We start from the raw sequence: 17,428 nt of genomic DNA on the forward strand, positions 1-17,428 counted from the left end.
AAGATCTGACACCAACCCACATACAGGGCAGAATTTTGCCCTTGGCAGGCGGGCTCGGCAGGGGCAGTCGAGATGCCGACTGCTGCCCACAATTAATTTCATGTTGGCGGGCCAATTAAGGCCCTTCCAGTGTGAAACATGAGCAGCAGCTCTGAGCACTGCCTGTATGGGCCAGGGCAAGTGGGCCGAGCGTGAACTTCGAGCATGTGTGTTAGTGAACACTGCATAATCTCCCTGAGGCACGGAGCTGCCTCAGGGAGATGAAGAGTTTTTAAAAAAGAAAATGAAGAAAATAAAAATGTAATAAAACATGTCTCTGCATGTGACTCTGTCACATGAGCAGGGGTATGTTATTAATTAAATTTTAAAACTTTTATTTTATAATTAGTTGCTTTTGGAAACCTCATCAAAAAATTCAAAGGCTGCTTGGCCTTACGCCTGCCCGCCAACCATTAGGTTGGATGGGCACTGAAATATTTAATTTCATTTATTATTTAATGGCTTTAACAAACCTTTTAATTATTGGAGGGCGTGCTGCCAACTCCGGCAGGCGCCTGCCGACCGAACTATCGCGCAACTGAGTGTTAACGTCGGCACGCTTAGCCAGTTTTTTTGATGGCTCATATATGTGGTTGGAAGCTCATCTTGTGGTCAGACATGACATCAAAGGTTGCAAACAGCCTGGTTCAGCCTTGGAGAGTTGCCAGGGAGAGGAACAGAGTGTCAGTAGCTAGGGAGCAGAGTTTGCGGTAGAGACTGAAGACAATGACTTTGGTCTCCTTATTGTTTATTTGAAGGAAAACTCTGCTCACCTGATATAGATGCCAGACAGACAATGGCAATTTAGAGATAGTGGAGGGGTTGAGAGAGGAGGTGAGTGTTGAATACTGTGTTTTTGGAAAATGTCACTGAGGGGAAGCATGTCAATGAGAAATAGGAGGCAACCAAGGATAGATCCTTGGGAACACCAGGGCCAGATTTTGTGTTGAATGAGTGGACACGTGCCTAACCTGAAATCATGTGAAACTGCACCCGTCCTGACATCTTCGCGTTCACGCACTTTATTATGGTTGGAGGGCTTGTGTGGGAATCAGAAGATGCCAGCTGACAATTAAATGGGCAATTAAACCCATTAACGAACCAATTGAATGGAATTTTATGTTGCCCGTATGATTCAGCGCTAGTTGTACAGGCAACATGGGCAGGCAGCCAATCCATTTTTTCACATTACACATCCAACGGCGGGCCAAAATGGGAGCAGAGTGAGTTGTTAGGAATTCAGATGAGTGTTTGCTGTTGCTTTATTACTGAAATTTCATACCTTTCCCTGTGGTTTCTGCTCAAGTCTTTGCTTTGTTAGCTTTGTTTTGAGGACTCTTTTGTTTTTTCAACTCCCTTGGAGGATTTCTGCGCAGTGCAGCCTTCAGTGCATAAGACAGTGTCATCTGCACTTCAGCAGGTGGGGATTGTGTACTCCGCTGCGGGGGGGACCTCCTATGAAGAGGAAGAGAGGAGCAGAAGTGAGAAGAGGCCAGATGTCCACAGGCAGCGTCCCAGGGAATGACCTGTGGGAGGAAAGGTGTAAGCACAGGGGATGCAGGGCCAGCAGGGAGAGCAAGGCAGAAGGGACCACAGAAGATGCCACTATCTTGCAGCCAGAGTGTACAAGCAGTGATCCAGCTACCTCAACATGTCTGAGGAGCAGTACTGCAGGAGGTTCTGCCTCCCTAGGGACACCGTTATATCAATATGTCAGAAGATTGGTCTGGAAATCGCCTCCAACTATGTGGGTGGGCACACTATGCCAGTGGTTCTAAAGGTCACAGTTGACAATATTAGAAATGCAGGTACCTATAAGAGTAAACCAAAACAAGATGCAGAATGAATTGAGAGCAGGTGATACTCAATGAAGCCTGTACTTAAAAGCTATGTTTTTGCCAAGTAGAGGGGCTTTTGCTTCTGGACAGGCTAAGCATCCAGAAGGGAAGAGTGGAAACTGGTATTTGTACTTTATTTAACAATAAAACAGTTGTGATTCACAGAATGTCTTTTACTGCCTGATTCAGTAAATGGATATCACCTATTAAACAACAGTAGCCTCAATTTTTTCACATCTGGTTCTTTCCAGGGGTCAGTGGGGGATCTGCATGGAGTGGCCCAATCAGCTGTCCACAGTTGCATCAAGCTGGTCACTGGCACTCTCTTCGGATGGGCCATGACATTTATTCGTTACTGGATGGATGATGTCAGCCAGGCTGAGCGAGCCAGAGGCTTTGCAGCTATTGTGTTCCCTTGCCTCGAAGGTGCCATGGACTGCACTCATGTGACCATCAAGGTGCCAGTGGGTCATCCAGGTGCCTTGATGAACAGAAAGGACTTCCACTCCACGAACGTGCAGATAGTACATGACCACAAGACCCAGGTTCTGTAGGTCAGTGCCAGGTATGCTGGCAGTTCCCATGATGCATACATCCTGTGACACTCCCAGGTACCAAGGCTCTTCATGCTCCAGCTCAGCTGGATGGATGGTTGCCGGGTGATAAAGGATATTGCTTCAAAATGTGGCTCGTGACACTTTGGCACCGAAGGACAGTGGAGGAAGAGAGGTACAATAGGAGTCATGTCTCCACAAGGGTGATGATTGAGAGGAGCATTGGTCTGCTGAAGATGAGGTTCCGCTGCCTGAACCGATCGGGGGTGCCCTGCAATATCCTCCAGAGCGCATGTCGCTTATAATAGTTGTCTGCTGCTCTCTATACAATTTGGCACTGGCAAGGGGGGATCCACTGGAGGATGAGGATAGCAATGCAGCTCCACAGGCCTCAGAGGAAGTCTTTACTGATGATTCTGATGAGGATCTCAGGGAGGCACAGTGTGACGACATGGAGGCAGACGTGAGGAATCTTCCAGGAGGCAGGGAGGCTTAGAGTCTATGCGCCTTCAGCTAGGCTGCCAAGGCATGGCTTCACTATCATGGCAAGGGAGCCACCTCCTTCACACACATTTCTGAGGAGGCAATCCCATCACCCCAGTGTCGCTTCACAGCCTCTGTAAAAAAGTTTGCTGCCCCTGCCATTTATCATAAGGTACTGATGAGGCCTGCACTATGGAAAACATGTAGGACACTCAGGGCATTGAAAAAAAATCTTGGTTTATATCTTTTCCAGACTTGCAAAAGAGAAACATAACATAATTTTGTGTTTACTGTCACACAAAAACAATACATAAAACTGATGAACTGAAAGAATTTCACTCCTGATAATCTTATCCTGTGCTCACAGTGCCTTAAACTTACATTTGCGAGTACTATGTCTTGTTGACTCTCCCTCTCACTGGCAGCACCACTGGAGGCAGATTGTTGACTCTGATGTCGTCTTGACTCTGATGACCTTGATGGGCGTCCTATGGCCGGCGGGGCCTGAGCAGGCCCTGTATGGGACGGTGCAACTAGCGACATTTTCGGGCACTTCTTAGTCATTGCAGCCTCATCAGGTGCCACAGCATTAGCAGAGGGGTGGAGGAGCTACCGCCCTGGTCCAGAGCGCCATGAGAGGAGCCCACAGAGACGACAGGCAGCTCGGCCGCCAGCATGAAGCATGTCCGTACCTCCCTGTTCACTTTTGATGGATGGGCACTCAGCAGAGAGACTAGGTGCCTCATCCATCTCTCACACTGGCAGTGACCACCTGAAGTCACTGCCAGTGTGTCAGAGTGCAGGGCCGACCGTGACCCCAGAAACCCCTGATTCTGTTCCTGCAGTTGCTTCTCCATGAGTGTCGCCACACTTTCAATGGAACAGGCTGTGTGCTCGGTGTTCAGGGTACGGAGTGTTCAAGCTCCTCAAGGACTCCTCCATCACAGAGACCATGAAATGCAGACCCCCAGAGATACCTGCCAGATCTTCTTGGGCATCCTGCTGGACATCCAGCATCTGCCATCTGATGGACAACTCCCAAGGTTTATCATCTGCCTTGGACTCCGCATGGTCCTTGTCTCCACCAGTCCTCCGACAGCTGGTACCGTGGGCACTCTCTGCCTCCACCAGCTCGTCATGCAAGTGTGCTGTGCCCTCCCTACAGTGCGCTACCATATAAGTCGACAAACTAATGCCTGCTGATATGCTTGTATCTGCACTGGTGCCAGGTAACGAGAGGGTGTGACGCTGGTGGATCTGGGTGTGGCTCCTCCTCAGGTGTCAAAGGAGGGTACTTGGAGTGCCGGCAGCTTCTGGGGGAATGGCTCATCTGAGGGAGGAAGACAACATGTCAGTGTTATCAATCAGCACATATTGAATGTGCATGCTAGGCTGGCTGGTGAGACTATGAACAACTAGACAACTGCAGCATGCCGGATTATTGGGGACTATTGCTTAGAGCTTTTCATTTGCGATACGATGACTCTACATTGTTTGCGCTCTCTGCCAGTCTTACATTTGTCCACTGAACTGTTACCTTCCTCCAACACTCCTGCCTCTTCATGACCTAAGGGCCTTGCTCCACAATGGCACTCTAACTCTATGGTATCCATCTCAAATTTGGTCAGTATGCGCAGGTTGGCCACCCCACCACCCGTTCGTATGCACTCAACAAAATTATGGCTTCTCTGCTCCTGTTTGGAAAGAAGTACATTGATTAGTCCACCCTCTACCTTCAACACCATACCAGCCTCGCACTCACCACACCCTTCCCCAGCCCTGGAGGATCAGGTTGAAGAGCCCTTCAGATTTACAAATCCCATCCTTGTATGCCCCCAAGGCAAGCGGCCACATATCCCAGCCTTGGCAGGCATCGGTATATATATTTTTTGTCACTCTGGCCTAAATTTTGTATACATTGTGTGTGCGCAATTAGCAGGCCCAAAGAACGTGATTTCACAATGGCTGGCCAATTAAGGGCCGGGCAGCATGAAACACACCCCACACTGGGCAAGAGCTGCCAGCAGGGGTGGGAGCGTGGCGGGCGCTGGGCCTGGCGGGAGGTTTTAAAACAGCTGAGGCAACACCCTGCCAGGAGTTCCATAGAAGGCATGGGGAGCTGTCCAAAATAAACTTAAGATATGGCAACAGTACTCGCTCAACACCCAGGCAGAGGGCAATGCAAGTGGGCACTCTGCCCTCCCATTTCTCGGTTGAGTGCCTGCGCACTCTTGTAGAATTAGTGAGTGCCAGGTGGGGCATTTTGGTGCTGCGGGATGGAGAGAGGAGGCCACCTCACCAAACAAAGCAGAGGTGGCAGTCAAGGTCAGTGCACAACATGGTGTACTGCAGCTGGATTCAGTGCTGGAAAAGGTTTAATGATCTTCGCTCGGGAAGAATGAGATTAATTTGGCAGAAGAATTCTTGAAGGATGGCAGTCCTTCATGGCACTCAAGGGTGTAAGACTCAAAATAACAGAAGGCACATATATCTGTGCCTGCCAAGGCTGGGAGATAAGATCAGTAGCCCTGGGTGCATATAAGGGTGAGATGTGCAAAAATAACGGGCACTTCAGCCTGCTTCTCGATGCGTGGGTAGGGGGCTGCCATCCTGGTATGGTGTTGCAGGTAGTGGGTAGACTAATGAATGGACCTTTGTCCATACAGGAGAAGAGAAGCCATAATGCTGCTGAGCGCACAAGAACGGATGGAGGGGTGGCCAGTCTGCTCACCTTGAGCAAACCTGAGATAAATGCCCTGGAGCTCGAATGCGAGTGCGCACCAAGGTCATCATGTCATGGAGAAGCAGGCATCTCGGAGGAAAGTAAGAGTCCAATGGACAGATGCTGGACAGATGAAGACTGCAAACAATGTAGGGTCCTCTCATCTCAATAGATAACTTCTAATCAAGAGTTCCCAGTGATCCAATGATGATTGCACCATGAAGCTGCTGTTTATATTTTCACCAGGCCGTCTAGCATGCACATTCAATGTATGATGATTGGTGCCACCGACATATTGTTTTCCTCCCTCAGGTACAACATCCTCCAGGGGCACCAGGACCCTCAAATGGCACCTGAGGAGGAGCCACAGACAAATCCACCTGCATCACACCCTCTCTTGCTACCAGGCACCAGCTCAGATACAAGCACATCAGTGGGCTGTAGTTCATCAGCTCAGATGGCTGTGCACTGTGGGGAGGTCATGGCATGCTCGCATGAGGAGCTGGTGCAGGCAGAGAGTGCCTAGGAAGCCAGCTGTCGAGGACTGGTGGAGACTTGGTCAACGCTGAGTCTGAGGTAGATGATGAGCTTCTGGAGTCGTCCATCAGTAGATGTTGGTTGTCCAGTGGGATGCATGGGAAGACTTGGCGGAAATCCCTGAAGATCTGTGTACCAGGGTCTCTGTTCTGAAGGAGTACTTGAGGAACTGGAGCACTGTGTTGACCCTAAACACCGAGCGCACAGCCTCCTCCATTGAGAGAGTGGTGACTCTCATGGAGAGGCAGCTCCAGGAACAGAATTAAGGGTTCTCGGGGTCACACTAGGACCTGCACTCCAATACACCGGCTGTGAGGTCACTGCCAGTGTGAGAGATGGATGAGGCACCTAGTCTCTCTGATAGGTGCCCATCCATCAATGGTGGGCAGGGAGGTTCAAATGTGCCTCATGCCTCTTGTCTCTGTGGGCTCCTCTCAGGGCGCTCCAGATGAAAGTGGCTGCTCCTCTTCCCCTCTGCCAGTAACCGTGGTATTTTTTAAGGCCATGACAACTGATGAGTGTCCAGCCATGTCACTGGTCGCACCCTCTTAGGCGGGGCCTGCTCAGGCCCTGCTGGCCAGAGGACGACCACCAACATCATCAGGGCTGACATGACATCAGAGTCAGTAATCTGCCTCCAGTGATGCTGCCAGTGAGGAGGGGCAGTGGGGGGACACCAAGATGGGGTTATCATGGGTGACATTCTTTCATTTCATCAGCATTATGTATTGTTTTTGTGTGACAGTAGCAACAAAATTATGTTATGTTCTTTGAGTGCAACTCTGGAAAAGATATAAACCAAGATTTTGTTTCAATAACCTGAGTGTCCTTCATGTTTTTCATAAATGCAGGACTCAGCAGTATCTTATGATAAATGGCAGGGGCAGCAAACTTTATTATAGAAGTTGTGAGGCGACATTGTGGTGATGGGATTGCCTCCTCAGAAATGTGTGTGAAGGAAGTGGCACCCTTGCTATGATAGTGCAGCCATGCCTTGGCAGCCTAGCTGAAGGTGCGTAGACTCAAGGCCTCTCCTGGTGTCCGTGCCTCACTGAAGGTTCTTTAAATCTGCCTCCTCGACACCGCCCTGTGCCTGCCCCATCATCAGATCCAACAGTAGAGTCTTCCTCTGAGGGCTTTGGAGCTCTGTCGCTGTCCTCATCCTCCAGTGTGTCCTCCGTTGCCAGTGCCAGATTGTGTGGAGCGCAGCAGACAATGATGATAAGTGACATGCGCTCTGGAGGATATTGGGGGGCACCCCCTGATTGGCCCAGGCAGCGGAACCTCATCTTCAGCAGACTAATGGCCCTGAACCACCCTTGTGGAGGCATGACTCCTATTGTACATCTCTTCTGGAGTGACATCATGAGCCACCATTTCAAAGTATATCCTTTGTCACCCAGCAGCCAACCATCTAGCCGAGCTAGAGTCACGAACAGTCTTGGCACCTAGGAGTGTCACAGGATGTATGCATCATGGGGACTGCCTGGGTACCTTTCACTGTGTTGCAGAATCTGGGTCTTGTGGTCGCATACTATATGCATGTTCATGGAGTGGTAACCCTTTCTGTTCATGAAGGTACCCGGCTGACCCGCTGGTGACTTAATGGCCACAAGAGTGCAGTCTATGACACACTCGATGCGGGGGAACCCAGAAATCACTGTGAAAGCTCTGGCTCGCTCAGCCTGGCTGGCTTGGTCCATCCAGTAATGAATGAATGTGAGGACCCATCTGAACAGAGCGTCAGTGATGAGCCTGACACAACTGTGGATAGCTGATTGGGACACACCACAGATCCCTTACTGACCCCTGGAAAGAATTGGAAGCAAAAAAATTGAGGGCTGCTGTGACCTTCAGAGCCACTGGCATTGGCTGTTGTCCCACACATTGGAGACAATTTCCAAACCAATCATCTGGCATATAGATGTCACAGTGTCCCTAGAGAGGCAGAGCCTCTTGCGGCACTGGACCTCAGACATATTGAGGTAGCTCGATTGTTGCCTGTACACTTTGGCGGCAGGATAGTGGCACTTTCTACGTCCCTTCCTTCTTGCCCTCCCTGGTGGCTCTGCGCACCCTGTGCTAGTGCCTCTCCTCCCACAGGTCTCGCCCTGCTACGCTGCCTGCGGACACTTGGCCTCCTCTCAGTTCTGCCCCTCTCTTCCTCTTCAGTGTAGTACACAATCTTCATCTGCTGAAATGCAGATAGCACTGTCCCATTCACAGAAGCCTGCATTCAACAAAAATGCTTCAAGAGAGTTGACAAAACAGGAGTGTCCACAAGACAAAGCCAGCAAAGCAAAAACTTCAGCAGAAGTCACAGGAAAAGGTCTGAAATCTCAACAAACAAGCAGACAACTCTCACCTGAAATACTAACCTACACAGACAATACTCCACTCCCCTTATATCCCACGCTTGGAGGAGTAAAGTAAAAAAATGAGTTGGCAGACTGCCCTTGTTGTCCATGAGATGAGAGCACAATCGCACGGGCAACCTAAAATTTAATTCAATTAATTTGCTTAATTTTAATTGGCTTAAGTGACTGATTAATTGTCGGCAGGCATGCTACTAAGTCCCACATCTCTGAATCTTACATCCCTGAGCACCACGAAACACCCTTCATGACACCCCTTCACAGTACCATGCCAACTTGGTAATCACCCTTGCCGAGCACAGTAGGTCATTGAACCTTTTGCGGCACTGGGTCTAGGAGCGACGCACAATGTCATGCCTGCTGACCTGGGCTGCCACCTCTGTCCAGGCCCTCTTTGTCAGGTGTGGTGGCCTCCTCTTGCCATCCCGGGCATGAGAATATCCTGCCTGGCACTCATTGCCTCCACTAGAGTACACAGGCACTCATTCAAAAAGCATGGGTGGCAGAGTACCAACCGGCATTGCCCTCACACCTGGCGTGCCCAGTGGGTGCTGAGGCCATAACTGCTGCAAATTTTTACAGTTTATCCTGGACAGCTCTGTGAGGCTTCTCACCAACTCCTGGCAGTCTCCAGAGAGCTGACTCTGCTAATTTTAAATGCCCCGCTGGGTCCTCATTGGACCTGGCACCCAACATGTGCTTCTCCCTGCTGCCAGTGCTTCGCCAATGCCTGGGCACATTTCACACTAGCTGGCCCTTAGTTGGCCAGTGTGAAATTGTGTTCAGGCTCCAACATTGGCTGCAAGCGGAAATAATGGCCACTTCTGGGCCCGCCAATCACACGCACCCGACAGGTGCAAATTTCAGGCCCAGAGGTAACTGTCCAGGATTGGAAAAAGAAGCCATTGAAAGGTAATTCCCTGGCTATGATTAAATAGATAAAAATGGAACCAGGCAAATGTAATCGCACCCACCTGGGTGTCGGACAGGCATTGGACGAGGTTGGTCTGGTCAACCATTTCGAAGGCTGCGGACAATTGAGAAGAAGAAGGAAGGATAGTTTAAATTTGTCACTGCCATATAGGGTGTCAGCTTTCAGTACTGTGGCAGTTGTGGAAACCTGATTGGAGGATTCAAAATTGAAGTTCTGGGAAAAATGAGAATGTATTTGGGAGGCAACAACACATTCAAGGACTTTGAAAAAGACAGGGACATTGGAGATGGGCCGATAGTTTGCTAGGATGGAGGTGATTAAGGGTTTTTCTGAGGAGAAAGATGATCGCAAATTTGAAAGAGAGGGGACAGTACCTGAGGAGAAAGAACCATTAACAATGTCAGCTAACATGAGAGTTTGGGAGGTCAGTAGTTTAGTGGGAATAGGGTTGAGGGATCAGGAGTTGCATTTCATGGACAAGATGAGCTCAGAGAGGGCATGAGGGAATAAAGGAGTGAAACTAGAGAATGGTTCAAGTTCAGGACTAGGGCAGAGGCAAACCTTAAAGGGAAGATTGGCCCTGTGGGCTAGGAAGTGGCAGAGGCAGCTGTTCGGATGATCTCAATCTTAATTAGAAAGAAGTCTGTAAGCTCCTTGCACTTGTTGTTGGAGGTGAGGATGCAGGAGACAGGGAAGAAGAGTTTCAGAAGATGATTTACAGTGGTGCAAAGAAGCCGGGAATTACTTTTGCATTCTGGAATATCCTGGAATGGTGAACAGTTTTGGTAGATAAGAGCAGGGCTTGATAGATCTTTATGTAGTTGAGTCAGATATAATGATGAATAACTAAATCTGTTGTTCACCGTATCCAATAAGTCTGTGTGCCTTGGACTTAAGAGGGTGAAGATGAGGGCTGTACCAGGAGGAATGACCAAGATGAGGGACTAGACCTTTGAAGGTGAAGGTGAGGCTGTGGTTAAGCAAATGGTTAACTGCAGAAATATTTTGTTAAAAGGAGGATTAGGTGAGTGAGAACATAAGAATATAAAAGATGGGTATAGGAGTAGGCCCATTAGGGCTTGGTTTGCCCATCAATAAGATGTCTAATCATCCATCTCAACTCTACCTTCCCACATTCTCCCCAATCTCACAAATTCCTTAATACACAAGCATCTACTGATATCTCTTTTGAATATACACAATGATTCAGCACCTACAGTTCCCTGGAACAGAGTTCCAAAGATTCACAAGCCTTTAAATGAAGACATTTCTCCACAATTTCCTACATACTGGAGCTGTGACATGCTGGCTATACTAACTATATTGCCCTGTTATAATTAATTGTTTAATTAGTCTATGTATTCAATCAATTTGCTTATAGCTTTTCATCTTTTTATTCAATTATTTGATCTAGTTTAAGTTCTACGCAGATGAAATTAAATATTTCCTTCCCCCTCGCTGCCAACTTATCACTTGCATCAAATTCCCAAGTGTTACGCTCTGTGAGCAAGTTCTTTGCCCTTCAAACACTCTGTGCCAACCATCCAAAGCTAGTGGCTGAGGTGAAAATGGTATTACATAAACTGAGTTGAGTTTTTCAAATTAAAGATTTCAACTCACTGTCTATTGTTTCCTCAAACATTTAAAATATTTTAAAAGCAAAATATTACGGATGCTGGAAATCTGAAACAAAAATAAAAATAGCTGGAAAAACTCAACAGGTCTGACAGCATCTGCGGAGAGGAATACAGTTAACATTGCGTGACTTCATCAGGACTAAGGAAAACTAAGGAGAACTATTTAAAATATGTTTCTTAATAAACATCTTAATTTATCAATGTGACTATTTACATTTTTTTAATCTTGAATTCCTGCAGCCAGGAAGAGAGATATAGTCTTCCTAATCGATGGTTCGTCTGGAATGGGAAGATCATTTCTTCAAATCCGCAATTTTCTTACGAAAGTAATCCAGGAGCTCGATATTGGACCTGACAAAAATCAGATTGCTGTTGTACAATACAGTTCAAACCCAAGACTTGAATTTGGTCTCAATAGTCATTCAACAAAAAATGAGGTTTTGGATGCAATAAAAAAGCTGAGATTGAAAGCAGGAAGACCCCTCAACACTGGTGCTGCACTGGACTATGTCACAAGGAATGTCTTCACTCCATCTGCAGGGGGTAGGGGCGATGCTGGAGCTTCACAAATCCTGGTGCTCATCACTGCTGGGAAATCCAGAGATGATGTTGGACAGGTAGCAGATGCAATGAAACGGGCTGGGATAGTGCCCATTGCTATCGGGGCCAAGAGTGCAGACATGTCGGAGCTACATCAGATAGTTTCTAATCCTGATTCTGTTTGGAAACTGGGAGATTTCCAGGAATTGCAAACTATTCAACAAGACCTAATCTCTAAAGTTAGAGCAGAGTTTGAGATTGAAGAACTAATTCCTCCTCCTGAAGGTAAAAGCCTTTGCTAAATTTACTTGCACGATGAGAACAAAACCAGTACACACAGATTTAAAATGTGATTATAGATTAAAAAGTGTTTCCCAGAGCAGTGGCTATTGGCAACTGATCCCAGTATTTGAGGCTGAGTCACTTCACTACTTCAAATCAAACATGATAAGTATCTCTATGAAAACAGAACAGGTTATAAGAATAGATAGAAGGGGCAGTTTTTGACCAGCACTTCTGATTGTGAGCCTGGCACAGAGTAGATATTGGAAATTCAGTCATGCACTTTGCTTGTTTATCAATTGTTAATTTTAGTAGATGCATAATCATGCACGGATTGCCCCACATCTGCTCACCAAGATGGTGTGCTTCCCCACTGGAAACACATCAATGGCCTGACATTATAAGAGGGAAGAGTTTCAGGTGAAAATCTCTGACTTCAGGTTTCCCTGCATGCTGTGGAGTTTTAACCCCAATGTGTGTGTTTTGTCATTAATTGGTTCCCCATCTGGAAATCAGCCAGGCAAACCCGCTTGCAGTTAGATACTCTCCCTTCCTCCCTGCCTTTAGTCCATGCAGTGAAACCTGCAAAACTGATCACGCTCCCCAGCCACATGTATTATAGCTGCAGATGTGGAATGAGGTCCCTAAGCCAGTATCTTCTTTTGGGGAGCCCTTTGCCCACTGGGCGCACTCCCCAAAAAATGGTGCTCACCCCTTTGTTCCTCTTCCTCCAGCCTCTCTCAGGAATGAGATCCCTTGTCCAGGTTGTTGAGGGGACCTGCCTGCTCCTGTTGCCTGCTCTGGAATATTCCAGAATGCTCTCCACCTAACTGCAAGCTGATCTCTAACCCAGGGCTGTCTGGGGGCTGATCTGATCTCTGACCTGGGGAGTGGTCTGATCTCTGATCAGGGGAGTGGTCTGATATCTGACATGAAGGGTGGTCTGATCTCTGATCAGAGGAGTAGTTTGATCTCTGATCAGCGGGGTGGTCTGATCTCTGGCCCGGGGGTGGTCTGATCTCTGACCTGCGGGGTGGTCTGAACTCTGACCTGGGGGTGGTCTGAACTCTGACCCAGGGGTTGGTCTGATCGCTGATCAGCAGGGTGGTCTGAACTCTGATCAGCAAGGTGGTCTGATCTCTGACCCGGGGGGAGGTCTGAACTCTGCCCCGGGGGCGGTCTGATCTCTGACCTGGGGGGTGGTCTGAACTCTGATCAGCGGGGTGGTCTGATCTCTGACCCTGGGTAGTCTGACCTTTGACCCTGTACGGCTGGCTGGGGCATGTTGGGGGGATCTGATGCTCAACCCCTGATTGGGCTGGGGAGGAGGTGTCTAACTCTGAAGTTTTTGTTTATGTTGGAGGGATCTGATGGGGGCATCAATGGGAAGTTTCAAGGGTCAAGGAAAATAATTCATGCGACCAGCTGTTAAACTGCAAATCAGCTTAAATCAGAGGCTCACAGCCTCATTAAAATATTTAAGTTGTCAACCCGTCTTTTGGCTGTGACTTGTCTGACCATTCTAATTGTCCCAGACTGGGGCAATTTGATGGTGAGCTAGGGCCAGGATTCAGATTTTTAAAATGTTACTATTGGTCCTGTTCCACCCCCCTGGATTTTGCCTATTAATTTTTAGTCCAATATCTTTATAAACCCCTGAGGACATATACTCAGGTTCTCTGTTGCTGGAGTGGGCTAAAGCTGGAAGGGCTTGTTGTGTAGGTCAGGCATGAATGAAGTTATGAAAATGAATGAATATTCTGAAATGTTGGTTCTCTTTTGCAAGGAATAATGTATTTATGAAGGACTTTCTCGCGTGTGTTTAAATGGAATAGAACCCATGTTAGTAAATATACATAAGCTGGAATTTTATACACCCCCGGGTGTGGGTTGGCAACATGGGGATGGCGGGGCTAAACTTCGGTGCCGTGGCAGTGGCACCGTGCCCTTGGCCTACCACCTCTGCTTGCCCAGTGGGCATTTTACTTGTCATCAGGCAGCTTGCTCGCCCATGGGCCAAATGAGTGGGAGGCCAGTTCCAAGTGTCCAGGGTGTCAGGGAAACCTGGATCGGGCCAGGGATGTGGTGGGGGGGCATGCCTCTTGTTTGGACACCCTGTGCCCATCAGGACCCCTCCAAGATATTTCTCCTCTATGTTTCTCTTGAAAGTAATTAATCTGCCAATGCTTTATCACCGGGACACATAGCTAAGTGTCACTGACAAGTTTTATAATATTAAAGAGATATTGTCTTATAGGTAATTTATGAATAATGTACACAAATAATACATTACACAGTTCATTTCTAACACCTTCCAGGTCTGATAAAAGATCACAGACTTCAAACATTGAGTGGAATCATCCCAGATTTGCACTAAGTGCAGTAGCGCACAGGTAAAACGTAGTTTTAACCTCCAGCTGCAATGGCAGCTTTTCACGTTGTATCAATCCTATCCCACCTCATTAATCACATATTCCTGGGAAACAGGCCAGACTGCAGTCAAATGTTCATAGATGCGATGTGAGGGTCTATGGTGTCTCCTCACTGCATGTCGTCATCATCCTCCACAAATCTAGCAGCCATGAGGGCCTCCCAAGCATGCTACCTTGTCTGGCCAGTTGAGAGCTTCATTGCTGTCATCCTCGCCTTCGAGGACCTCCTCACCCTCATCCCCGTCAATGTCTTCCTCATCGGAGGAAACATCCAGCTCCTCCATCTCCTCAGCCAGCTCGTCTCACAATTGCAGCCCCAGGTTGTGAAGGGCGTAGCAGGCGTCGACGATGCTTGACAACCTCTGTGGGCTATGTTGCAGGGCTCCACCACACCAGTCCAGGCACAGGAACCTCATTTTCAGCATCCTGATGGTTTGCTCCGCCAAGGTGCGAGTTGCAGCACGAGCATCATTGCACCTTCACTCTGCTACAGTCTGAGGCCGCTGCACGGGTGTCATCAGCCACATCCTCTGCGGGTAGCCCTTATCACTGAGGAGCCATCCCTGCAGCCTCTGTGAACCCTGGAAGACTGCAAGGATCTGAGGCCGACTGAGAATGTAGGAGTCGTGGACACTCCCTGAGAACTATGAGCAGACCTGCAGGTTTGTGGTAGTCGCACACCAGCTGAACATTCAGTGAGTGGAAGGCCTTGCGGTTGACATAGTTGACCACTTGTTGCAGAGATAGCATCCTGCACCCGTGCGAAACCTGAAATCTGGGCAAATACCAGTGCTCTTGCATCCTGGCTTTCCTGATCCTGGGCAAAATGCACAGAGTTGCGTACATTCGCAAAGATGGCGTCCATGACTTCATGGATGCATTTGTGGGTGGAGGCTTATGATACTCCACAGAGGTTACATGTGGAGTAAAATGTTGAGCACCGCAGTCACTTTCATGGCCATGGGCAGTGGATAGCGTCAATGTCCCTGTGGCGCCTAATCCTGCAGCAGGTGGAACATGTGACCAACCAGTTCCCTAGATATGTGCAGTCTTTCAGTACATTGGTTCTTGGTCATTTGCAGGAATGAAAGGCAAGGCATCTATAGATCCTGGGTTAAGGTAGGCGCTGACCAGCGTCGGCTCACTGTGGCTCTTCAGTGGAGTGTGTGGGAGCCCTCACAGTCCTTTCCTGAGGATGCTGATCCTCCCTCTGCCCAGCCAGGTGCCTCCATCACTCTCTTCTCCTTTGTCTCTGCTCTTTGTAAGCTATGAGGCACTCAGTTAGTCACCAGACTTCCTGTACTCTTCCTGCAGGACGAAAGTGAGACATGTGTGGGTTAGCTTGGGTGCTCTAAGAACTTCTCTTGATTAAGTCTGAAGGCTCCATAATGCATCCTGGGGAGTGCAGGCCACCCTTGGATGGCCAGAGTTTGGTGTCCTGCATGGCTGCCCAAGACCCCACCCTACTCTGCCCCACTGCACCTGACCGATTGGTGGCAGCTTTGCTCCATTGGACTTCACACTGTACTCTCATCTCAGGTGCAGGCATTCTCCTAACCCACACTGCAAGGCTGCGCTGTTAGCTTGAACCATGGGGGGGACTGGCTCAAACTGGAAAGCTTACATTGCGAGGTGTTGTGAGCGCTCCACCAGTGACTGCTCCATGGCCAGCTATAGCAAGGAGATTGTACAATGTGCCCAGTCATCCAACTGCTCTGCAGTCCACTAAAATGCTCATTAGTTTGCAGTCTGTGTCCCAGGGGTGAAAAGCTTTGGAGCAGTTGGTGGCAATTTCATGCCTCTGCACTTCTTGAGTGGGCAGATAACCTAAAGGCCTGACTCCAAGCTTGTCAATGTGGCTGTGTCTGAACCGTCTCAGCTGCAGGTGAATGGTCACTTTATACAAGTTTCCCTAATGCATGGCCACTTTCCTCCCCCCAACCCTGCATGTGCTTGTGCACTACTATCAACTGCAGTGCAGCCCTTGCCCCCCTCCCCAAGTCACCTCAATCAGAGGGCAGCCCTTGTCACCTCCCCCAAGACCCCTCAACTACAGGGGAGCCCTTGCTGCTCTGTCCTCACCAAGCTGCCCTTGGCCCCCCAAGTCACCTCAACCACAAGGAAGCCCTTATCCCAGCATTTGGCCCCAACACTGCACCGTCAGCCAGCGGGAAAAAAGCGACTTGCCTGTACCCCTGCCCAAATGAGCAGCGCTTCTTCCTTGAAGTCCAACCAGCGGCCTTCACGAGACCTGTGCATTGTTACTGTGCAGTCACCTCTGAGTTCCCCTCGAAGTGTAGCTTGACAGATGCATGCCTCGTATATGCTGTTGTGAAACAAGTCAGCATGCTTTCATGCTGACATGCTCGGATGATCCAGCATAGGGGGATGATTCCAGCGAGCAGGGCTTATAGTGGGATGTATGTATTATAATGAAGTCCCCGATGTCCGACGATGGGAACCACAGCCGCCATTGATGGGCAGAGCGGACGATTGAAAATTGGTTTCACGATGTCGTGAAACTGATTTTTGGCCTTTACACCGTATTGTCCGCTCACGCCACCAAACATGTCCACAGTCAACGGGAGCAGGTGTGGGACAGAGTCGGGCCCACCACCCTCTGGTGCACATTGGTGGCAACCACATGGGCTGCTGTTGTGTCGAGGTGGGCCTTTTAAACAGCCCACCTCAGTGAGCTCTCTAGGCCTGACTCCTCACCTCTACTCATTCCCCATGCCCATACATGCTGACTCATTCCCTTTGCCCATCCCCATGATATTTATAGACCCTATGCCAGCTTAGTGCCAACTGATGGCCCCGCAAACACCCTCTTTGCCCTTATATCCTCCTTCCTAACTCACACATTATCCATCATGGGCAGACCTAAAGAGCCATGCTGAGATGAAATAAAGTTCTAAGTATTCAATACTATATATATTCACTATATAAAACAACACTCTCATTCGTGAAAGCCCATTCAATATATATAAATCCCCTCAAGTACTTAATCCCTTATAAAAACAAACAGTTGCATCCATAACCCCACATAAAAGAT

At 48.6% G+C, this 17,428-nt stretch overlaps 1 protein-coding gene across 8 annotated transcripts in view; it reads left to right on the forward strand.

Moving 5' to 3' along the window:
• The window catches only part of LOC121284611 (collagen alpha-3(VI) chain-like), a 244,605-nt gene that overhangs the window by 51,175 nt on the left and 176,002 nt on the right, over positions 1-17,428 (forward strand). For all 8 annotated transcript variants that reach the window (XM_041200115.1, XM_041200113.1, XM_041200119.1 and 5 more), the window contains exon 3: positions 11,360-11,944. In XM_041200115.1, coding sequence (XP_041056049.1) covers positions 11,360-11,944 — 585 coding nt within the window. The remainder of the gene's footprint in view (positions 1-11,359; positions 11,945-17,428) is intronic.

Source organism: Carcharodon carcharias, chromosome 12, assembly GCF_017639515.1.
Source record: "Carcharodon carcharias isolate sCarCar2 chromosome 12, sCarCar2.pri, whole genome shotgun sequence".
In the NCBI taxonomy this organism is placed as follows: domain Eukaryota; kingdom Metazoa; phylum Chordata; class Chondrichthyes; order Lamniformes; family Lamnidae; genus Carcharodon; species Carcharodon carcharias.